At 39.9% G+C, this 26,336-nt stretch overlaps 1 protein-coding gene across 2 annotated transcripts in view; it reads right to left on the reverse strand.

Moving 5' to 3' along the window:
- CHRNA7 (cholinergic receptor nicotinic alpha 7 subunit) overlaps positions 1-26,336 on the reverse strand; it is a 137,184-nt gene that overhangs the window by 87,414 nt on the left and 23,434 nt on the right. For both annotated transcript variants that reach the window (XM_085850257.1, XM_085850258.1), the window contains 5 exons: positions 22,303-22,442; positions 14,973-15,017; positions 13,063-13,172; positions 6,493-6,572; positions 2,087-2,254 (listed from right to left, as the gene is read on the reverse strand). In XM_085850257.1, the coding sequence (XP_085706383.1) occupies positions 2,087-2,254; positions 6,493-6,572; positions 13,063-13,172; positions 14,973-15,017; positions 22,303-22,442 (543 nt within the window). The remainder of the gene's footprint in view (positions 1-2,086; positions 2,255-6,492; positions 6,573-13,062; positions 13,173-14,972; positions 15,018-22,302; positions 22,443-26,336) is intronic.

Here is a 26,336-nt window from a genome sequence, read left to right on the forward strand (position 1 = left end):
CAAACATTTTCAGTGAGCGAACCACCATCCGCCTCACCATCCTAGGCACCGCACGGCCAAGGGCAGGCGAATGAGCCCTGAACTTTGTTCAAGTCGATCGATATATTCAGTGGCAGTGTTATATTTGGAATGCTCACCAAGTAGCTTAAGCACCCAAGAAAGCACTCCAACTATACGGTTGATAAGGAACGGCTGGCTTCACAGGCAATTACCAATCGGTCATATAAACACCATGCACCCCGAGATGCCCAAGCAATGTCCGAATGAGAGAAACGAACACTTTTTTTTTTAGCAGTTGGGACCACTGCTGAAAAGTCAATGAGGAAGTTTAAATTTTAAAATTATGCTGAGATCAAGAGATTCTCGAGGTTATGGCATGTGCGGAAATGAAATGAAGCCACAAATGCAGGCATCTTCAGGCGTTTAAGCATTGAAATATATCCACCGATTTATAGTTATGATGATGAGACATTCGATGACACGAGTGAGGAAAGTGGAAAAAAAAAATTGTCGTTAAGAAACCATTGTGGCCTGTTCCAAGTCAAAGCATTGTTGAGAAAGCCAAAACAAAAATGGTGGCTTAATACTCCAGCAATCTGACAAAGGGCTGACCAAGATATCGTTCCAGTAAGGCTTATTATTAATTTTTTGTTATGAGCACCCTCAAGTTCTCTTTATATGGGGTGTTTAAATTAACCCAAACACCCACTTTTCATCCATGCACCACCTTGGAGTTCTCTTCATATGTATGCAAAGTTTTGGGGCCGCTAAGTTTCATGGTTTTGGTGTTATGGAAGAGACGGATGGACGGACTGACGGATGGATGCACACTGACATTTATTATTATAGATGAGATTTTGAGTGCTCCTGGCATGCTAGTTCCATAATCTATTGTCAAGCATGTATTTATTTGTCTACTATTTAATGGCAAAGTCTACATTTTGTCCAAGATTATCAGTATATGTTGTCCTGTGCTCTAAAATTTTATTATTTTTTAATTAAATTATTTATGTCGACCCCATTCCCACCTCACGCATTCGTGAGCTGTCTCGGCATTTTGGTAATCCCCGAGGTGATTGGGGGGGATTTAAATAAGAGAAATATCTTGGTTTTGGAGACCGGTGGGATAAATAAAGATTCAGTCCGGAAAAGGAACTGTGTGTGCTTCCTGCTTGAGCGAAGCTTTCATTATTCCGGCTATTGTTGAGGCACATCGTTTCAGCACGAACATTATGAGCACAGCAAAGTCTCAGAAGGGGTCATTATGAAGTAAGTCAATAATGGGATATTTAATTTCCATTAGGCTGTTTAATCTACCACAAAAAATGGCATGCGTGACATTTCAGTCCTTCATATTGGCATTGCATTCAAATATATTGTTCAAGTACTTCCCTCAGGAGTCAACCTCAACACAAGATAAGTTCTTTCTTCCTTTTTTTTCTCGTTTTGTGGTCTTTTTTGTTCTTTCAAGGTGTTTTGTTCAACAGTTCACACACCACACATGTCTTTAACTCTTATTTAACCCTCATCAGAAATATGGCAGGCCTATTTTGGTCTGACAATATAAAATCTGCAACGTGAGTTTCTTGAAATGTTTGAGATGTCTAAAACCAAAGGAGTTGCAGTGAATGGGTCAGCATTCCTTGTGCGGTTCGACAAAACCTGCCTCTGAGTATATGAGGTTCAGTGTGGTGCTGGCCTTAATGAGTTGTCGGAGGGCATGATGCCATTGGCGGCCTGCAAGGTCACGCACTATTGTTTCGAGTGGCGCTTTTGGAACCACTCCGCACGAATGACGGTGCAAAAGTGGTGGCGACATGCCACATCATTGACCTCAAGGTTAAAATATATCCTGCCCTGAATTTACATCACAAGGCCTCCAATTAAAGGCAATATCCATCTTTGGAGTTCTCAAGACAAGGAAATTGTATCCTCAAGCTTTATAATCCGACTCTCAGTGCTGCTTCCCAATGCATTTTATTTATATAAAACCATGTTTTTTCCCTACAACCACACACACCACCAGGTTAAAGGTGAAAAAATGATGTTATATCTTTCTCAAGCAATATCTTCAAAAGATACACACCGATAAGGTCCCATTCGCCATTGGATATGTAGCCAGATGTGTCCGCATCCATCTTTTGCAGGTCGATGAGCCAGCCATCGTGTGACCAGGAGCCAAACTTAAGGTCGCAGCTCTGCACATCGAAGGGAAACCAACGTACGTTGATGTAGCATGTGCTTTTCAGCATGCCTGAACACAACAAGGGTGGTGGAGACACAGTTGATGAAACCAGACATTCCGATGGCTACATATTCCCACATATTATTCCTTCATAGTGAGGCTGAAGCAGAATCACGCAAGTTACTATATTCGAAGTAAAAATCTAACTCGTGCATTTTGGCGTTTTCCACATTTACAGACCTTCAATACCGTCTCCAACCCGAGAAGATGGAGATGATCCTCTTTACATTTAGGACTTAATGTAACATACATTTTCCTCAAGGTTAAAAATCCAATCAAATGTCCATAACCTCCTTCCAGAGTATCTCTGCTGTCAAAACATTTTTCATGGGAAGGAATACACATATTTATCTGCCATTGCTTTTCCGAACAAACAGTTGTCAGGGTATGGATTAATCATTTGACCACAGTGGTGGCACAAATGGCAGACTATTGCAAAATTGCCTCTTTAACTTTCTGTGTATTAAGTTTGCCCAAAGGCAGGTTCGGTGCTGCTAAAGCAGTCTCATGTCAAATGATGTACTGGGTGGTTTGCCTTTGCCTTCCCAGCAGTAGTCACAGCTGGAATTTGGAGTTTGGTCACAGTGCTTGTGCCGGCAACCGTGGGATTGTTCACAAAAAATTATAAGCATAAGATCTTCAACCCCCACCGACTAATACGAGCAGCTGAGACCCTGATTAATGTACCCTCTCAAGAGTAGGTGAATCTTTTACGAAGAGTACAATAGGTTTGACTGGCACCATGACCAATATTTCAGATTTCCACACTAACCAGCTTCAGTCGAATGTCTTTCCTTACTGATTTGTTTGGGAAGGTAGTTAGGCTCACAATTGCACCCAACTGGCAAAGGTGTGTTCACCTTTTTTGAGAATGGACTCCCATGTAAAATTTGATGCTGAAAACAATGGAGTGACTGATTTTTGAAAATCTTTTCAGCATGCCGTATGTATTCAGCACATATTGTCAGCACTGGTAGCTTTAACTAGAGAGTCAACTCAAAGTGCCCTTTTTGGACTCTGAATGGGCCTCCAGTAAAAATAACCTTTTTTTTGGTGAACACATGCAGATGATTGATTTGTTTTGTTTTTCGGGTCGTTAAAAATTTATTTATGGTCAATGTAATAAAATACAATCAGTAACGGGCCATCGGACGGCACGTGTCACGTCCGCATAGGCATTCACGCGTGACTTTTGATGCGCAAATGTATGCTACGATGACAGCCAGTCAGTCAGCCAGTCATCAAGAACCATCTGTAGGAAAGAGTGATAATATTAGATTGAATAAGCATGGACGGATATCTTTACCAAAACGATGTGTTTGGCATTTACTAATGAAGCAATAATTCATTCAAAATGTATTTACTTATAAATGTTTTGTCAAACTTCATAGCAATTGCTATAAAGTGAATATGGCTGGCTAGTAAGTAATCCATTTTTAGGGTGAGCACAAATGAAAAGTATTGTTTTGAAAATATCACCATATTTAAATCGGAAAATGAACAGTTAAAAAAAATATTTACATTTCGTGTGGAGCAACATCTCTTAAAAAGGTGTGCTGAACTCATCTTCGTCCTCACCTTCAGAGCTCTGGTCACTGAACATCCCATCATCAGACTCCAAGCTTACATCTTCATTAAAATCAATTCCACACATTTTGTGTAAAGTCAGTCCTTCTCTCGCTACTTTGTGCCTGAAGAGATGATCTGTTACCGTCTTGCTCCTTAGACTTCTGTACGAGCTCTTCCAACAGGGGCTGTGCCTCTCCCAATACCAAATTTAAATGAGTTTACCGTTGTCATGCAGTTGTTGGTATAAACAATTCAAACAATTCGTCATGCCATGCACAAACAGGTTGACGCGCTTGGCCCAGCATTCTCGCAATTTCATATCTGGATGAAGTCTCGGCGATGGGGAGAATGACTTGTTTCATGGTAACTGGAAACATAGCTCTTCTTTTGCAATGTACACATATTTCTCAAGTTGAGAGCTTCCAGACAGAATGGAGTGAGCCAGCAAATGGGAAATCTGAAGGTTGTTATTGTCATTAATAAGAAAATCATTCCAGTCTCCTGGCTTAGGAAACTGTTCACTTAGATCAGATATCCTTCCTTCTCTTCCTTTGTTTAGCCTTCCTTTGTTTGTGTCTTCCTTTGTATGGCCTTTGTAAAGGTAATTGTGTCTGGTTACTGCATGATAGTTATCAAACACAAGATGGAGAGTGTGACCTGGCAGTGACCCCAAATAACCAACAACACATGAAGCCCATGTCGAAAACGTTGCTGGTTTCAATCCCCTAAATTGGAATGATGCTAACAGCTCTCATGGCATCAATGATGCCACACTCCATTTCATCTGGTGACTGTGACATTTGCTGACTCAGGAGATAGGTGTTGAAAATTATTTTGAAACAACGATTTGGAAGATGCTCTGCTGACTCATGTTCATTGCACATGGCTCAGGGTTTGTTTGTAATATGCCAATCCATGATCGACCATACATTGAGCTGTTTGTTGTCATACTCTGCAAGGATAGCTGTAAATGATTTATCCTTAATCCTTGGAAATTGAAACCTTCCCCTTCTTCGGTATTAGTTTATCAAATGTTATGACTTCTTGTTTCTTGATAGAGTCTGTGTCCTGTATGTGCTCTGCCTGCTCATCACTCGGTAGGTTGGAAGATTTGTCGATCTATGCATCTATCGATTGATTACCTGATGATGAAACTTGATCTGCGGTGAAGGTAGGCTCCTCTGTCTTTCTCGTCACATCAGGTGCTATTTCTCCTGTGCTAAGTTTCACTCGTGGATGATTAGGATCCCACAAATCAGGTATCCATTTATATGATCCTTGTCACATCAGCTTCATCCTTTTTTTTTTCCATTTTTTTGCCAAACTCTTCATGATGATGCACTGTTTGATTGTCCAGCTTTTAATCTAGATGTTGCTTAAGGGCTGTCATGCAGTGGTTGATCCTCATCCATTGTTCACAGGCACAAACATTTTCAGTCTTCCCCGACAGTCCACCGATTTATTTAGATAGTCTGTTGTTAGTCATTTCAATTATTTGGTCCATCAGGATTTTTATGTGTTTTTCACACCACTTTGTGATCCAGTAAAACCTCCATGCTTCAGATATTTATATGCTTCTGGATCTGTCTTCTCTAGATCTAGCATCTCAGTGGAGAAATAGCTCATTTTTCACGCATAATTCTGCTGATTTAAGTCAAAACACCATGGTAACAACTTATCAACTGACTGTAGGAAGCCTTCCCAAGTCCCTGTTCATTGAAAGTGAACTGTGTTGAGAAGGAGATCTATCATGTCAATCAGGGAATCCATCCACTTTGCCATCGACCAATCTGGAGGTGGCAATGTTTTCATATCAGTATGTTTGACAACACTTTCCAAAGATTCTTGGGAAGGAATTTGTTGAAGTGTTCATATAACTTCCCTCAGGTCTGTGTTTGGAGGATCGAAAATGTTATCAACATGGGTAGCTCTAAATAGAAAGTCAACTTCATTAGGATCCTCATCCATTATTATTGGACTGCCATCTTCGACATCAGATTCCATTGGAGAGAAGGACATATCAGCACTTAGTAATTATAATCCTGGTTCTTTACAACTACTCTTCACTTCATTTCCATCTTGTTCTCCTGCTCCATTAGTCTGATAGCTGTCTATTTCTTCATTTTTGGAGGAAGTCATCACAATAGACTTGTTGCATTCTCGATAGTTGATCTTTGTCCTCATGAGTGCCTCATACAGAAGCTTGTAGCATCAGATTCCCTGTTTCACATTTGTGCCTTTCAGTGCAGCCTTGATGGTGCCTTTACCCTCAAACACTTACTTGTGAGAGCAATTCTACAATCCCTCATCCACTGTTACATATAAAGTTTCTCAACTTTAACTGTTCTCAGCATCGTAGTGGCAAAATATGCCTGGTGTTGGCTTAGTGGTTAGGGTGGCGGCTTGGGATCCTAGGGTCCTGAGTTCAAGCCCCATTGGCCGCTGAATTAAAAATACACCAGGAGGTTGACTCAGCCTGTCAACCTTCCGAGGTCGGCAAAATGAGCACCAGTGTACTGGTAAGGGGGACACTGCATCAGCGGCATCCCAACCGATGATACAACCAGCAGCCACAGGCTGCATTCCATAGAGAGAGAGGGAGTGGCAAAATCGGTTCATTTTAAACTATATAAATCTAGTATTATACAATAAGTGAGGGAATTGGTGCCAAAGCCTACCTGGTGGTGCATACTGGCAATCTCCTGAAGAATTGACCAACACATTGGTGTGAAATGTCGCATCAAACCTGTCATCAGCACTGGAATGAAAGGAGAAAAAGCAAAGGGAATTAATCAAAGCACCTTTCTTTACTCCACCTGCAAGCTGATTTATTCAGGCCATGAATGAAAAGTGTTTTTTCCCCCATTTTTTAATATATTTTTGTTATATAAATATTTTATATATAATACTTTCAATTTTTATATACAAAATATTTTTCCCATTATTTACTTTTACAGAAGGATACTTTCAACAACAGGAGATGGATCTAATTAACAAAATCACCCTCCATCAGATTAGGAACATTTCAAAGATTATATTCCGCTGAAGACCTGAACAAAGTCACAAAAAAAAAAAAAAAATCACCTGAATATATGAGTAGCCCGTCCACCCAGGTCGTGAAAGACGGGTGTGTGTGTGTGTGTGTGTGTGTGTGTGTGTGTGTGTGTGTGTGTGTGTGTGTGTGTGGTTGAAGTTGTCAACTCCATATGTGGGTTTAAGAAGGTGGAACAGAGTTTTCCAAGGACTCAAAGTATTCAACTCCATTAGCATGTGTGTGAGTATAATATGTGTGTATAATGTCATCTATAATATTATGTGTGTGTGTGTATATATGTCATGTATCTATACATATACATATTCTGATTCTGGTGTACCATAATCTGTTACACAGCATTGATGCTGCTGAGGCAGTTTCTGGGCTTGGAATAACCTGTTCCTTGATGGATTGCCATCGGCTTCCAGGCGGAAAACAGTGCAGAAATTTGGAACTTGTCCATGGTGTGGGCAAGAGCTCACCGACTCTTCACAAAGGACACCATGGGAACTTTAACGTCCACCAAATAATGGAGGCAGACGGGACGCTTAGTTCAATATCCCTTAGAGGGACAGTACACATATTGATGAATCACCTTGCCTGTGAAACACAATGTTGGCAGTTCATAGCTTGGCAGAGATTTGAGCTCAAGATAGACAGCTTAAAAGCAAGTTTGCATCCCTCGAGGCCATCGTGCCAGCCATTATATATATATATATATATATATATATATATATATATATATATATATATATATATATATATATATATATATATATATATATATATCCTGCCAGCCCATGGGCCACCTTTGGACAAGGTATACTGTACTACCCCCATTTTACCCTTCCAATCAGGGTTATGTGAAGCCATGGGAACAGGTGGTGGATGGCCATGCAGGCATCTGGCACATATTGCCAGTAAAGACTACATGGCCTCGATGCAAGGCAGAGGATTCTCTCATGGAGAACAATGGTTAGGATCACCCATCTAGTATAGATTTTGCCGGGAAGAAGGCAATGGCAAACCACTTCCGTACATGCCAAAAAACAATCATGATCAGAAATCTAGGAGATAAAGAAAGCTATAGTGCTGGAAGATAAGCCCCAAAGGTTTGAAAGGACCAAAATGGCTACTGGGGAAGAGCAAAGTGTTTTGATGAGTAGGACTGGCCGTTATGATGGGATTGGATCAAACTCACAAAGAAATCCAATCGCCGAGGTCAACAGAACTGAAAGTAGAAATATGAGCTTCTCAATGATTCAAAAAATTGGAACATGGAATGTAAAGTCAATGAATCAGAGAAAGTTAGATGTAATAAAGAGAGTTAGACAAAGTGTTCTTTTCTGGTCATGAAACCTGTAAAATAAATGCAGTGGTCGTGATTTACAGTCAGAAGACAGCAGTCAGTACTGGGATAGAACCCATTCAATGATAGGACAACATCAGTGAGGTTGAAAGGACATCCCGTGAACACCACCATCATTTTCACCTTTCAAATTTTTCACCTTTTGCTGCCTTATAGTCTGGAATTAAAAATTACATTAAATCAGACTTTTCCCATTTTTATTTACACATGGTAACCCACAACTTCCAAGTGAAAAACAAATTCTCCAAATTTCAGAATATTAATTAAACATACAAAACTAGAATATCTTGGTTGGATAAGTGTCCACCTCCCTTTATAATAGCAACTGTAAATTAGCTCAGGTGTAACCAATCACCTTCAAAATCACACAAAGTTAATTGGCCTCCACCTGTGTTAAACTGTAGTGATTCTGATTATTTCAGAATAAAATCAGCTGTTTCTGTAGATTTCCTCTGCTGGGTAATGCATTTCACAGAAAAGACTTAATCATGAGCACCAAGGGGATTTCAAAAGATCTCCAGGATAAAGTTGTGGAAAGACACAGATCAGGGGATGAGTTACAAAGTATTTCTAAGGCCTTGAATATCCCTTGGAGCACAGTCAAGACAATCATTATGAAGTGGAAGGCTCATGGTCTCACCAAGACCCTGCCGAGAGCAGGCCGTCCGTCCAAGCTGATTGATCAAGCAAGGAGGAGACTGATCAAAGAGGCCACCAAGAGGCCAATGGCAACTTTGAAAGAGCTACATGCCTTTATGACAAAGACTGGTCACTGTGTGCATGTGACGACAATATCCCAAGCATTCCACAAGTCTGACCTGTATGAAAGGGTGGCAAGAAGGAAGTCATTAATCAAAAAAGCCCACCTTGCGTCTGATTTAAAGTATGCAAAAAACCACTCCGGAGATACTGAAGCCATGAGGCAAAAAGTTTTGTGGTCTGACGAAACCAAGATGGAAGCTTTTGGCCTAAATGTAAAATGTTACGTTTGTCGCAAACTCAACACAGCACATCACCCAAAGAACACCATCCCTACTGTGAAACATCATATTATGGAGATGTTTCTCATCAGCAGACGCTGGGGCACTTGTCAGGATAGAAGGGAAAAATGGATGGAGCAAAATACAGAAAATCTGAGAGGAAAACCTGCTGCATTGTGCAAGAAAGCTGAAATTGAAACTTTAGACCTGTCGACATTTTGACCATGTAGATCCGTTAGACCACTTTAGACGCACACCATGCACATCAATGAAGTGTTCTTGCAATGTACAGACTATACTTTTTCAGCAAGTAATGTCCAATCTGCACCCCAGCCATAGGTAGAAGAATGAAGTTTGAGCATTATTTGCATATTGGGTCACTGAATTGGTTCACCAATCAAAACCAAGAAGAATATTGTTTTTGAAGTCAAAAGCTCAAAGGGTCGAAGGTCAATGTTGCATACAATCATCACTTTTCATCCAATGGACTTTTCTGCATCCGGTTACTGAGGCACTGCACTGCAACTTGAAATTTTAAAATAGTTTACACATTGGGTCACTGAAGCCTATTGTTTGAATGAAAAGCTTAAAGCTCAAGTTCACATGAAATCATTAATTTTCATCATTTAACTTGAAATTTTAACAGGCATATTGTGTCAGAATTCATTCACCAAAAAATTAGAACGACCATTTGAGCCGTTTATGCATGTCACCGGTTTCCACGACACCAATTTCACCTCATTAATTTCAAATGGGACCTTTTGTGAATTTATTACAACCAGACCTCAAAAATTTTTCATGATGTGAAATTGAAATTTAAGCAGCTTATCTGAACATACATAATGTACATGTGAGAAAAATTTGGCCGGAATTCGAAGGTCAAGGGCAAGGCCACCCGAAACATGTAAAACACCGGTTAGGCCACTATTAGAAAATGTCAGTAAAATTTGTTATGCATGACAATCAAGCCTGTAAAACACTTAAAAGGTCATTTTTTTGAAATTGCCGTTTCCAAGGCAACTATTTATTATTGGATTTCACAAGTATCGTGCTATGCATGACATCTTTCTTGTTTGTTTGTTCTTCTGGCAGTCGATGGAATTTTTAACATTCCTCCACAACGCCACATTTCAAAACTGTCAATCTTCTTCCTTTCTTTCTCACTGTCTGCAACTCACATCCATATATTGCAACTGGAAATACCAGCGCATTCACAAGACTCCTCTTGGTTTGTTTTGTCACATCTTTGCACTTTCAGATCTTCATCAATCCTGACATTGCTGTTCTTCCCAACACTAACCATCTATGTATTTCTCCTCCACGTTTTCCACTCACTTCAATCTTAAAAACAAGGAAGATAAAACTTCCCACTACTTCCACCTGATTGTCCCCCAATCTGAACACGTCAATCTTCTCAGTTGACAAGATTTTAGTCTTTTTTGAGGTTTAAATAAAGACCAGCTTTTTCAGTTTCCTTTGTTACTGTTTGCAGCAGTTTCATCAAGTTGCAAAAGTTTAATCACAAAAAATTCACCAGATGCTGTGGTGAGGATTTTGGTGATCCATGAGGATTTTGGTGTTATATTGTGGTGTCATCCTACCTTGTTTGGTTGTTTTTTTGAGATTCCTCGATGTGTGGACATATACATATATATATATATATATATATATATATATATATATATATATATATATATATATATATATATATATATATATATATATATATATATATATATACATATACATATACATATACATATATATATACTTTTTTAAAATGTTTTTTTTGTACTCGTGTGTATACACTAGTGGGGTATGCTTACACATTGTAAGCAATAACGAACCGGGCTTCAGACGTCGGAAGATAATAAATAGCAGCTTTATGATTAAAGGTAGGCATCCCTCCCTCCTGCGAGATATCAATTGAAGTTCTTTATTTCAGTTTACAGTTATAGAAATTACTATTTTCTAATGATAGATATCACAGTTTGCAGTTATATAAATATATAGACTAAGATTTTAAATAAATTAAAGTATATACATTGCAACACTTACCAATGTGCTGTACACATTGTTGTGGGTCACTCACCTGCAGTGAGCATAACAAGGCTGCACATATTTTCGGATATTTTCATTCATGAATGCATTCCGACGGTAATGTGATTTTTACTGGTGTTTTGGCTTCAACGTCCGTCGGCACGTAAAATTTCAGCTTTCCATGTCACCCGGAAGGTACCGATCATTAATATCAGTCAGTCAGTGAGTAGTTAGAAATATGCATATATATATATATATATATATATATATATATATATATATATATATATATATATATATATATATATATATATATATATACACCCATTTCCGATGAAGCATTGGGTCCAGCTAATTTCTGTAACTCCCTCGCATTCAACTGAGCAGTGACAACCATCTTCGGTTGGATGAAGAACGTGTTCTTTTCATGCAGGCATGAGGTCTTAAATGTACATTTTACCAGAAGCTTCAGAACATCAAATTGACAAGTTGAGAAGGCAGGTGACTCAAACTGTAATATACTGAAATTCTCATGTTCAAATCGCAATGCGAATCATTTTTAGCAAACTGGGAATGTAGTTCTGGGGAGCTGATGGGATGGCGCATCGTCCATCCATCAGTCCGTCAGTCTGTCCGTGTCCATCCACAAACATTTGCAACTACTTCTCTGAAACTACACACAGAATTTCAATGAAACTTCACCAAAACCTTTATCACCCATGATGTATCAAAGTTTGTTCACACCACTTAAAGCAAATAAATAAATAAATTGGGCCCAAAGGAGGTTTACCGGGGGTTGCCTCCCAAAATAGGTATTTGCTTTCTTCTGAAACGATACACACAGTTCTGATTAAACTTGACCACAACCTTCATCACCCATGATGTGCCAAAGTTTGTTCACAACATAAAAAAAAAAAATCAGGGTCCAAGGGAGATTACAGAGGGTTGCCCCCCCCCACCCCAAAATAGGTATTTGCTATTACATTGGTTCATTGTTACATTTTGTTGATTCATTCCATCTTGACTTCCTCCTCAGTATTGTTATTCTACTTGGTGAGTGCCCAGGGTTATTGCCCTTATTTAAAAAATATTTTTAGGTCGTTATTTTTTCAAGGCAAAGCCTGCACAAGTATTGACTGAAAGGAGTCCTTATTAAGGTAGTATTGTAGTACCACCAATCAAGGAACATCCTGGCTTTCTTCTAAATGTGAAAATCCATCCATCCATTGGGACCATACTCGATACGGAGCATCAGTGCTCTGTACAATAGCCCACCAGACTGCCAAAGCAGTCTCCTGGGCTATTAGGCACAATCTTGGACAGGTCACCACTCCAACACAGGATACTCGAATTGCTCACTCATCCCAACAAGCTGGTACTCATTTTGCCAATATTGGAAGCATAACAGGCTGAGTCAACCCCACCTGGTATTCAATGGCCCAGCAGGATTTGAACTCAGGACCTTAGGGATCCCAAGCTTGCTAACCTAACCATTAATCCTACACCAGGCATGAATGTGAAAATGATGGGAGGCAAATATGACATGTGGTTGTATAACTTACTTCTAGACATTTTAATTTGGGAAGAAACCAGGGACAGTAATTGTATTCATTGCATCGATGGTGAAAGATAAACTATTCTGAAGTTACAGTTCACTCAACAAATAAGAATGAACCCCCAAAAAATGGCACACCTGTTAGGCCTGTACAATATGATGTCTGGCTTCCAAAAACAGCACACACTGTCATTGCGTTGACAACCATCTGATGGATGGCAGTTCCTCACTCGCCAAATCTACATAAGAATGAACAAAAACGTAGCACACCTGTTATACAATAAGATGTCTGGCGTCCAGATCTGCTGAGATTGGAAGCGAAGGTTTCGAACTCCAGGGTATTCAGAAAGATTCCATTTCAGGTAGTGGTCTTTCCAAAACTAAGAGCAAGGCAAGGAATGGGTTAAAATGCTCACTACATTAATTACAGCACATTTCATCAATATTAAATGATTAACTTCAATTTATGTTTTGCACATAATGCCTTTGGAGGCTTGTTCAATGTTTCAAATGCTGCTGAAGCACTTCGCTCTCCTGAATAACAAGAATGAATCGAAGCAGCTGAGGTGGTGCTGAAGTTGGCAAGCCAGATTAAATGAAAAAAAATAATATTTATGGACAAAATATAATCAATGTTAAATCAGCTCGGAAATAAATTAATCTAATGTAATCTCATGTAATGCCCCATTAGTGGGTCACCATTCATGAAACTTCATGGGGTCACCTCAACAATTATAAGAATGATCCTAATGAGGCATGGTCTTCAACCCTATTTCTCAACACTTATTTTTTGTGCAGAGTTGGAGCATTTAGAAGAGCTAGAACAAGGAATAGTACAGGACAGAATGATCACAGTGGAAACTGTGCAAACACATCAACAGCAGGGTAGAGGAACATTTAGAAGAAGAATTGGTGAGGAGAAGAATGAAAGAGTGACGGGAAGGGGAGGAGGACACACAGGGGGTGGACAAGTTGCATACAAGCTCAAACACTGCAAGAAGGAGGTTGAAAGGAGAGGAAAGAAAGACTGGGGGTGAAAAAAGCAAGGGCACAAAAATGTAGAGGTGGGTGGAGGAACAGGGGACAAAACACAGTAACCTGGAAAAAGGCTTAAGGAGAGTTAATGAGAGTAGAAAAGGTCATGAGAATGAATGTGGATGGGGGATGACCTGAGGGGAAGGTGAACAGCCATCTTGAAGCCCTGGAGAGGTGAATGAGATTGAACATGAAATTTTGAAGTAATAAATTATGCACACGGTTTAAAGTCAAGTTTTTGTAATAATCACATAATAGAAAGTAAATAAAAAGTTTAAAAAAAAACCGCCTGAAGGATAGCATCCTGTTACTGCAAACAATCTGTTATGTTGCCAGTTTTCTGCTTGCATTGTAACAGATGATGCATTCCATCGGCTATCGGGTCAAACGCAAAACCAGAAAACACAACAAGTGGTCTAATGGTATCATATGCCATACTCGTACTCAAATTTACAACATTGAACGAGGGGAGATATTCTTCCTTTTCAATCCTTCTTCAACAAAGTCACATCATAACCTTCTTCTTCATTCATATGCATCATTGGCTAAGGGCAAGGTTATGCCATTGATGCAATGCCCTTTGCCGGTTTGGGCAGGAATTTGGAATTTGTTCAGGGTGCCGGCGATAGCTCACCTCCTCTTCGCAAAGGACACCATGGGATCTTTAACATCCATAAACGAATGCTGGCAAATGGGAATTCCTGTTTAACGTCCATCCGAGGGACGGTACATACATTGATGAATCACCCTGCATGCGAAACACCAGAAGACAATTTATAGCTGGTTCAGGATTCGAACCCAGGCTCGACTGCTTAGAGGTGAGTGTGCATACCTCTAGGCCAACTGATCAACCCTATCACAACACTTACAATGCAGGATTTCCATGTTTGTTTTGATCACGTTTTTCATAATAACCTTCATGATGCTTGCTCTTGAGCAGCTGTACCTGAGTGACTCTTGATTGAGAATGCAGGTATCCTGTTTTTTGTTACCAACTTTGTTTTTGCTTTTACATTACCAAGCTACGGGGCAACCTTTATGCACATGTCATTGTAGCATATTTACTTAAAATGGAGGTAAGGCACACCGTTATACTTCTGAGCCTTACCTTTACATGCAATTTAGATTGCAATGGAAATACTTACAAACTGGAGCCAAACATTTGTTGTGAGAATTTGATTCTTTTCATCCTGTGGAGAATAAATATAATCAAAGACAAGTTGCACCCTCTGAAGGAATCACTAATAAAAACATTATCCTCCAGTAAGCATCGTCAGTATTGGAAATGTTATACACGTGTGGTCAGATATTGACTAGTCACAATTTCTTATGCATGCATGAAAACCAGAAGGGGAAACTGTCAAGGCAGATTACAAGGTGGAGTAACTATTTTTCTCCAATCATGTATAATGTCAGATCATTTCAAAAGTTTAAAGGTGACGGTCGGTGTGACCACACCACTGAAGGTGATTGCATGAACAACTACAGTTTAGTGCAGCAACAATGGAATGTCAGAATTATCTTCAGGTAAGATAGTGGGGCAACTTAGCTAAATATAGCATAACAATTGTGCATTTTGTGAGGAAAGCACTAAATTTGGCACACTAGTAGCCTATCATATTATGAACAGATTTGGACCCGAACAGATTTGGCCCAATATCCAAATCTGTTCATAATATGTTAGGCTACTAGTGTGCCAAATTTGGTGCTTTCCTCACAAAATGCACAATTGTTATGCTAAGTTGCCCCACTAAAACACCTTTTTAAACATAAACTTTGCTCGTGGCACTCATCTGACAGGATGACAGAGTGGTAGTATACCTATCCTTGAGCTGTGTCTTCTGGGTTCGATTCCCAATCTCACTTTAAACTGTCAGATTGTCCTTTGCAAACAGGGCATTGCATCAATGAGTGTGCCATCCCTCGGATGGATGTTTAAACTGGGTGTCCCATCTTCTCGCAGTAGTTGGTGGATGTGTTGTCTTTCAGAAAGAAAACGTGAGATTTTGCCGGCACCCTGAATGAAGTCAAAATTTCTGCCTTAACCCACAAGGGGTACTGCATCAATGGCACAGCCACAGTCCTTTGCAAACAGTGCATGCCTGCAGGTCAAACTCTTAATTGACTTCCGTCCAGTGCACATTAATTAACGAATCACCTGTGGCCCTAATACCAGTCACAGTGAGCTTGATGTGTGTTGGTGACCTGCAATGTTTTGGATCATCACTCACTTTCTTGTGGATTCTGACAGTGGGATTTTTTTTTAAACCACAACATTAGTCAATGTACATCCGCATACTGGGGGGGGGGGGGGTTGAAAAAAAAACATACCATGTATATAACCCATGTTAAATTTGTTTTGAGTCCAGTTGGAAATAATGATAATCAGGACCTTTATTCCATTCCTAAAGTCTAATAATGGAACTTGAAGTGTATTTAATAAAAATAGAGTATATAACACTGAGTTCATAAGATGCAAGGTTCAGTAATTTGGTGGATGAGTGTACTTTTGTGTCCTCCAGCCACCCTGCACAATCAGGTGTGCCTTTCTGGAAAGTCTGCTAATCTTAAATGGACATTTTGGACAAGTAATCCATCTACAAACTATCTGCAGTCATCATCATCTGAGGTGCAAGTGGCTTCGTGAAAATCTCAGGTGCATGAATTACCAGGAACCTGACATGTTTCCAGAATGATTCTTCTTCTGCTTGTTGTGGTTCGTATCATGCGAAATATTTGCTTGTATTTTACCTTGTTATGATATTCCATAAAAGTCCGACAGGATTCTGCAGAGAGTGCACTTGCTTTCGGATTCAATTGCCAACCTGACTATCGGATTTATCCTTTGAGCTGTCTTGTCTGGGTTCGATTCTCAACCACAATATAAAGTGTTGGACATGAGTGAGGTCAAGCAGTGAATGCATTAAATGATACAGCTCAATGAAGCTGGTTAATTTTGGCACATTCCTCATTTTTTTTTTTTCACTCAATATAAATCTCCAAACAGTAGAAAAAGATAAATTTAATGCTTTGGAAATTTCACATTTTCTTGTGTATGTATGGAGGAGAGAACATAGCCTTGCTTGCTTAAAGTAAATAGGTATGTAGGCTTAGTTGCAACACTCGTTATTTCTTTAAATTATCAGATTTCATCCCAGATTTCGACACTTATTTAAGTCCGGCCGATATCCAATGCTCCAAGCTGAAATAATATTTCGATGATTGTACTTTAATTCGTCCGTGATAGTAGATCATGGGAAAATGCATCATATAATGCAATAAATCTATCTGAACTATAACATACAATGCAAGAAATGCTGTAACCTGAATGAACACAAAAAAAAAAATCAAGCTCCGATTTGAAAACTATAGTACTTACAAAAGCGATGTATACAGCAATTCGTAGCTATGATGAACAGGCTTTTGATAATACTAGTGCATGCCCGTACGTGCGTGACCGTGCGTGCGTGGCCGTACGTGCAAAAAAAACTAAAAAAAACTTTCAAACCGCGTGCCAGAAACATCAACCACACAGGCCGTTCCTTCATTCTCGCGTGCCCGTTCATGTGTGGCCATACGTGCATGGCCGTACATGCAAAAAAAACAAACAAACAAACAAACAAAAAACTTTCAAACAACCACACAGGCCGTTCCTTCTCTCTCGTAAACGACGACTGGATTGGGGCATTGTGTTTATCTATAAATGCGCATAAGAAATCGAGAAATTATTGGAATACAGTAAGTCATCACTATCCGGAAGTCCGTACGTTGTAACCCATAATGGGGAACGTGCTCTAACTTGGCCATAACTTGGGAACCGCTTGTCCGATTAATTTCAAACCTTTTGAAAGGCAAACAAACAGAGATTGCTGGAATTATAGGTAGATAGAAGATAGATACTGTGGGTGCAAAATGCCAAGCAACGTGTCCTGTCATTGGTAACTAAATTGCGCCCTTTCCCCATCGGCCACGCCTACGCAGCAACGTGTCCTGTCATTGGTTTGGTAAATAAATGGCCATAACTTGGGAACCACTTGTCCGATTAATATCAAACCTTGAAAAGGCACATACTCAGGTACCCAGCAATATACCTGGCAAGTTTCAATTAGATCGGACCAGTGGTTGTCGAGAAACAGCGGTCACAGACGCACAGAGATTGCTGGAATTATCGCTAAATGAGTGAGGAAAGTGAAAAGAAAAAAAAATTATTGTAAAGAAATCATTGTGGCCTGTTTCAAATCAAGGCATGGTTGAGCACGCCAAAAAACATGGCAGGTTCAGACCCCAGGGAGGTAACTCAGGATATGCCTTAAGACACTATAGAGCGAGGAAGCCGAGGATGGCGCCTGATGAAAGATATAATTAAATAAAGCCGTTAATTATCTTCAAAATGGGTGTTTTAATGAATGCAAACACGAAATTTTCCGTCATGCACTTCCTTGGAGTTTTCAAAGTATGCATGTAAATCTTCAGGCTAGGCTGCTAGTTGTCATGGGTTTGGAGTTATGGAGGAGACACACTGCCACACACACACACACACACACACACACACACACACACACACACACACACACACACACACACACACACACACACACACACACACACACTATATGCATATATATCAATACATATACTAGGGCGTAGCCATGCTGAGGCAGACGAGGCAGTTGCCTCGTCGCTCATTTCCTGAAATATGATCTGGCCTGAGCCCTCTGGCCATCTGAGCTCCCTGGGGAGTAAACTATCAAAGCTACCTGGCAGTGCTCTGAATACTCTTATCTCCACTCCTATCACAATACCTAAATAGGACAGTTCACCTCTTTTCGCCTCATCGCTTTTGGACCTCTGGCTACGCCCTTGATATACATATCAAAACATATGTATATATATATATATATATATATATATATATATATATATATATATATATATATATATATATATATATATATATATATATACATACAGGGTGTCCCAAAAAATATACAACTTTTCATCTGCAAAGAGGATGGTCATAGCATATATTTTTTTTAAAGATAGATGGCTGGATAGAAAGCTGAAAGGTTGAAGTTTATTGTACCAATGTCAAAATTGCCACCAAAATTTAAATTTTGGGATAGAATCATCGTTTTCTTTTAGACCACATGTTCGACGTAGGCTCCACGTTGTCCGATCACTGCCTGCAAACGCGTTGTCATGTTCTCCATCACTTTGGGAAACGTTTCCTGAGGAATGTTCTGGATTTCTCAGTGGATGTTTTCCTGCAGCTGATCAAGAGTCTGAGGCCTAGGGTTTCCATAGATCCTGTCCTTGAGATACCCAACAAGAAGAAGTCTGAAGGAGCAAGGTCAGGGGAATACGGTGGCCACTCAACATCTTCGTAGAGGGAGATAAAGCGGCCCTCAAAATGTTGGTTGAGAAAACGCCTTGTTTCCCTTGTTGTATGGGGCGGTGCCCCATCCTGCTGGAACCACTAGGTTCTCATCTGGATCAGGTTGTTTCTCCTACGGACCTGAGTACGTAGCTCGGGCAGACAGAATTCCTGAATCATTTCGCGATAGTTCCTCTGGTTTACCGTGTAAGTCCGTCCCTGGTCATCTTCAAAGAAGTATGGACCAATTATCCCATACTAACCCTTGTGAAGGTCACAGATGGTTCCCACATTGGTAAACTTTGTGTTGGTGCACTTTATTGTCCGAAAGTTTGGTGCATGGTGCAAGTGGATACCGAAATGTCTCGAGTAAAGACGTTGCACCTGTATGACACGTTTCGTCTGGTGCCAAAGTTCAATAATTTTCGTCCGTTGTTGTACGGTCAGTCTTGGCATTTTTCTGGCGCTTGCTTCGTATCAAAATAAACTTCAGGGTCTCTGCAACAAGAAATGAAGCATTAGTGACAAAATTACTGCTTTTTTTTAGGATCAAATGAAGCATTTTAAAAGTTGTATATTTTTTTTGGGACACCCTATATATGCATACATACACATATATATGTATATATATATATATATATATATATATATATATATATATATATATATATATATATATATATATATATATATATACATATATATATATATATATATATATACATATATCAATACATATACATATATATCTTCATATACATATATATTTTTGCGGGCCGGGGGTTGGTGGCGAGCATGACCACAAGGTGGGGAAAGCTTGCGTCGTCTCCCAACCAAACTCCCCGGAATTGTAGGCCATCGCTCGGATAACTCCGCAAGCCGGCGGGTCATTTAACTGACCGTGGTCGCCAACATTTCAAGCACGTAGCGTAGGGTCTATTTGTCTATAACCAATTTACCTAATTAACTAGGCGATTTCGACTACCGGGGAAACCACGCCCTTGGCACGTCTTGCTCGAACCAGGTCACTCTACCGACTGCGGTCGAGTTCCAACTACCGACTACAAACTCCGGTTCGGGTGCAGTCGAGCAGAAACTGCCAAAGCCGTGCCGGCTGGAATGAACGGATTATCGGGGATAAAACCCCGCCTAAACTCAGATCTGAACCATGCTGGACCAAATCAAGAAGGGACGGAAACGAACTGGGAACATTTATAACAAGTTTTATTTACAGTAAATGAAGACACAAAGCAAGACTTAACGCGAATATGCAAGAAGTATTTACAATGATCCAAAAACACTTATTGAGTTCAACTTAAAGACGGGCCCACACGCAGACACACACACAAATGAAAAGAAACCCAGAGTTCTTTGTTGGACCCTCGCAGCTGAGGAGAGAGACAAGCTGGGGGTAAGAGTTCGGTTGGGTACGTGGCCGTCGGAGAAAGGGGGTACTCCGTGCTGCAGCACATGACAATGGTCGCTGGTTTGGTCCGCAGTCGCACGTGTGGGACTCGAGGTTCGGGGCGGAGCTTGGGTGGTGAGTAGCGGGGTCCACGAGGGAGGGTCGGGGTCGCTTTTTCCTTCATTGTAGAGGGCCAGCAGAGATACGTTCGCCGACTCGGCGACCTTTGTAACAGCAAAAACCCCTTTCGTGACAGCAAAAACCCTTCAAAATTCTCCAAAAAGACCCACCAAAATCTCTCCAAGACCCCCAAAAGACTCTCCAAGACCCCAAAAAGACCCCTGCCTCAGAGAGTGCTTGGGAATTTATGGACCTCCCTCAGCGGGGAGTGGCCTTGGTGAACACACCCTGCTGTCCGCCTTTGATTGGACAGGGTCCCACGGCATCCCTTTCCGGGGCGGGGCCTTGGCCCCCTACCGGGAAACCCCAGCCAGTCTTCCACGCGGGTTCATACTTGAGTAACAGTATCAATGTTGCAAAGGTTGTCGTGAAAGAGTTACAATGTTCATGGGAACCGAGAAACCGGAACCGTGTGATCTTCCCTTGGCACGTCAGGGTGCGAGAAGGCAGCTGGTTGGTGGTGGATCATTATGGGCCGAGGGGTGATGCAGATGGGATGGTTGTTAGATGGCTTGTTGGAGGGTTCGTTGCATGTAAAGATTTAATAACCTAACTTAAAGGAAATCGCAACGCACACCTTCGATTCTCCCACTAAACAAAAGGAAAGGGATCTGACTCCACACAAACGTAACGACATCTGGGACATCTGTATGTTGAATGCTTATGGTTTCCAGATCCGTAACAATATATATATATATATATATATATATATATATATATATATATATATATATATATAAATATAAATATAAATATAAATATATATATATATATATATATATAAATATATATATATATATATATATATAAATATAAATATATATATATATATATAAATATAAATATATATATATATATATAAATATAAATATATATATATATATATATAAATATATATATATATATATATATATATAAATATAAATATATATATAAATATAAATATATATATATATATATATATATATATATATATATATATAAATATATATATCATTACAAGCAACAAAGTTCAGAATACGTTTTGAAAGGGAAGTTTGAAACATTGATTCATCAAATTGATTAATACATTATTGTTGTGTATTTATGAAGATTCTACATATCAATCCGAACCTCGTACACATGATATATTTTGCTCCAATTGCCATTGTTGCTTCAGGGGTATGCTCATGTGCGCCGATGACATGTGGGGCAATCGTGTCATTTAAAAAGTCCCGTATTGTCCCAAAAATGGTAAATTCATTGCATTCTCATGCAATTACGAAGCTCATAATGCATTCAAAAGAAAATACACTTTGTTCATGAAATCACAATCATTGTTTGGTAATCAAGAAAATATAGAAACCACGCAGCCGGAAATTGTTAAAAGATATTTGATTGCGCCTGGGGCAAGTTTTGCATTTTTGCAGGGGCAAGAATTGCTTCAAAAAGAAAATTTAACTCATTATGTGATGGGAAGCCATAACTCATGTGATGCAACAAACAAATCGAATTCCTGCTGTGGTGGAGAGCTCACCACGTCCATGATCTGCATGAGTATGAGTTGGAAATGAACGACAAGTGGGTCCGAGTCGTTGGCCACTGGGCGTTCCAAGGGGCTGTAATCTACCATAAGTTCTTGGTAGAGGTGCCGCTGTTGCTCTCCTTGCCAGGAAACTGTTGGAAGTCGAGCATCACACAGTTTGTCAATGGGGGAAGAAGGAATGAACACAAAAAAACAAAACATCGAACAAAGAGCAAGATCCGCTAAGACTCCGCCACTGGATATTCTTGGACTACACAGTTTCATCAGACACACAAGAGACTTAGGTGTAAAAGAAGATGTTTTTCATTCACCTGTTTTTTTTCCAAAACGATTTTCTCAGTTAGGCTATTAATTTCAGCCTAGGCACACGTGAGAGCATTACATGTTTAAAAGAGATTTACATCACTTGCCTGCTGATATACCTTGACGTTATGATAAAAAAATATAATATTGTGACCATCATGCGATACAGAGATCCTTAATTCCAGAGATACAGAGATCGTTATTTACTTTTAACGTTGTTCTTAACATACGGCAGCATTGTTAAGAACAGGAAAAGAGAGGGAGGAGACGACATAGAGTTGGGGTGGGGCTCATGGGAGGGGTAGGCAGAGAGGGTACAGAAAGTTTGGAGAGGTAGGTTGAGGTTTTGGGTGTGGGGGAGGGGACGGTTGAGGACTTGCAGTGGAGGGGGGGGAGGGGTAAGGACTTGTGGTGTGGGAGGTTGAGGACTTGCCTTGGGGAGAGGGTTGAAGCCTTGGGGTTGGAGGTTGTAGTTGAGGATTGGCATTGGGAAGGGAGATTAAGGACTTGGGATTGGGAAGGGGGGTTGCGAACTTTGGGTTTTGGGTGGAGGAGTTGAAGACTTGAAGTCACATATTACATTACAAGGAATTTTCATGGGTACCTGCTCGTATATATTTATTTATTTTATTCTACATTAACCTGAAGCTAACATAGGAGCTTGTACATAAAACGCATGCAAGACAAAGGCATTGGGAGACATCAAGTGTACCCTTGAATCATGAATTCCAATCACATCAGTAGGAAATTGACAATACATAGCATATGGGATGTGAACCCAAGTTCCCACCAGAACGTATCATCAACATCGGTTTGGATTGGAATGCTAAATAGGCCAACTTCAAATGTGCCTTAAAAAGTTTATTTGAATCAAGCAAACTCAATATTTCATATTACAGAGGCATTCAAAGAACAGCCTGAAACAACATTTCAACTTGTAAATATTTCACAACACCTTTCCTGGAGTGTCATGCTTGTTGGTGAAATCCAGAAATGCTTCCCGTTGCTTTGCTTCTCTGGTAATTTGTGTTTTGACACAAATACCAAACGTTAATGAAACACATTTTGTTGCTTGTAGTGAAAAGTGTCAGAAGTAGACAGAGTTCATAACGTCCCACTCACACCTTGAGTAGGTGGTATAAAATTACCAAACTGAACAGTGGAATTACTAATGCACATTACAAATAATACCTTTTTTTACAGTTTGCACAGTTCAAAATGATAATACGGTATTGTACAAACCCTTGTTGGTGAATGTCTGTAGCTCTACAATTGAAAAGCCTATTGTTTTTCAAAGAAACAAATCAAATAGAAAAAGACAACAAACACGACATATTAGTCAAAGCTTTTCGTGCTGACAAGAGAACCAGGAAGTGAGAGAGCATGCATATATAGGCTTGTCTATCTACGATCTTACGTAAGACAAGCCTATAGATGCACACTCTCTCACTTCCTGGTTCTCTTGCTGTGATTCAACTTTGAGGAGGACGGCACGAAAAGCTTTGGTCTATATGTCATGCTTGTTTTCTTGGATATTAAAGTTCTGTCGTGCTAAACATCTGTTCGTAAATCGAAAAGGTTCAGATGTCATCCTGTTTGCATGGGGACTGTGATAAGATTTATTAGCCCCCCCCCCTCCAACTGGGAGCTGACAGTTTTATCGTGAAGTCATTCCACATGTGGTCCGTAGACTGTACGCCATTACGGAGGTGAAGTGCAAAATAGTTTGAAACCATTTTAGAAGTCATCACCGTACATTTAACAACAATACACATTTTTTGTACATTATTTATACCCTTGCCGAAGGAGAGGGTATTGCATTTGGGTCTGTTTTTTGTTTGTCTGTTTGTTTGTTTGTTTCTTTGTGCGCACAGAACTTTCGTGTTTATCTCTGCAACCGCTTGTCAGATTGATACAACATTTTCACCATTGGCACAAGTACTCATGTAGAATGTTTTAATGATGGTGCTGTAACCTGGTGTTGGCTTAGTGGTTAGGGTGGTGGCTTGGGATCCTAGGGTCCTGAGTTCAAGCCCTGTTTGTCACTGAATTAACACCAGGGGTTGACTCAGCCCGTCATCCTTCTGAGGTCGGCGAAATGAGCATCAGTGTAGCATCCAAAAAGGCTGCACACGAAGGGAAGGGGTATCAAGGGATTGATTAAATCGGGTAATGGTGTGGCACAGGCATGATGGGCTGAATAGCCTCCTCATGCACCTTAATTCCTTGTAAATCCTTATAAAGGATAATCATGACGTCATAGGTCACGTGGTGTGGTGGCCATGTTGGAAAAATGGAAAAACTTTGGACCTCTAGCTCTGAAACCGCACCAAGGAAAAAATTGAAACTTGGCACACGGCAAGTACTCCTCATGGGGAATAAGTGTGGTTTTTTGATGACATCATAGGTGCCTTCGTTATGATGTCATCATTACATATAAATAGAATGCTATATCTCATCAGTATGAACATTTTTGAGGATCATCTTGGGATAAAATTGTCCACAGAAAAAAAAATGACGTCATCGGTCAGGGATTCGGCAGCCATATTGTTAAAAAAAAACCTTCAAAAATCTTCTTCTCTGAAGCGGCTAAAGAGATCAAGGTGAAACTTTACATGTATGACTGCCCATCCATGAGGAACAAAAGTTTCGCACATATGACATCATAGGTCACATGGTTTGGCAGCCATATTGAATTTACTCAAAAACATAAAAATCTTCTCCTGAATGGTTGCACAGATCGAGGTGAAACTTCACACAAATGCTTCCCAAGCCTTTGGTGTACAAATTTGTTCAGCAATAATTGATAGGTCACATGGTTTGGAAGCCATATTGGATTGAAGAAAAATATTAAATAATGTTTTCTCCAGAGCAGCTCAATAAATCAATGTGAAACTTCAAAATCATGATCTAGTGGTGATGGGAAACACATGTTTTAAATTTCAACTTGACTGGACACATGGTCTGGCAGCTAGAATTATTTGATTTTTTTGATCTGGGTTATTATTATTTTTTTTTTTGAATAAGGCTCACTTGGCTGTGCTTGGATAGGTTTGAGGGTAGAGGAGCAGCAGCTGAAATGAAAATCCTATCCAGTTCCCTTCTGACGACTTCATCTTTGCTTTTTGCTTGTTCGAGTTCCTTCTGATGACTCCAATGCAGGACTGTACCTATTTGGTTTTCCATTTGATTCTAATTTAATTGATTTTCATTCCATTCTTAATTGAATAATAATAATAATTTTAAAAACGTCATGGGTCAGGGTTAGGTGTCCAATCAAAGCAGGGTTGCGTCAAAGTGGGACGTATTGGTACCCGGTCATCACTGCCAGCAGTTATATAGTGGCAGTTCTAATTATGTCTCATTAATTATGTAACACACCAGTACACAAACGCCAAACAAAATACACCACACAAAACTACACAAACACCACACAGAACAAGTCCTGGTGAGAGTCTGCAATCACTGGTTGCTCTTTTTCTTGTTCGGTTTGTTTCATGTTTCGTCCAAAATGGCACTCTTCCAGCGAACAGCCTGAATGTAGTGATGTCACAGAAAACTATCAATACAGTAGTTCTGTATACCATGATGAGATTGATCCACTATCTGAGTTTTGTTCCTTCTCCCTCCAACAAAATGGGAGGACGGCAAATTGTCGTGAAAAAATGTACGAGAATGCATGGTGGAGTATCTAAAAATATATGGAGTGTCTTCTTCTACCA

The sequence above is a fragment of the Eptatretus burgeri genome, chromosome 12, assembly GCF_056783735.1.
Source record: "Eptatretus burgeri isolate ZD-2024b chromosome 12, Ebu_testis_v1, whole genome shotgun sequence".
Classification (NCBI taxonomy): Eukaryota; Metazoa; Chordata; class Myxini; order Myxiniformes; family Myxinidae; genus Eptatretus; species Eptatretus burgeri.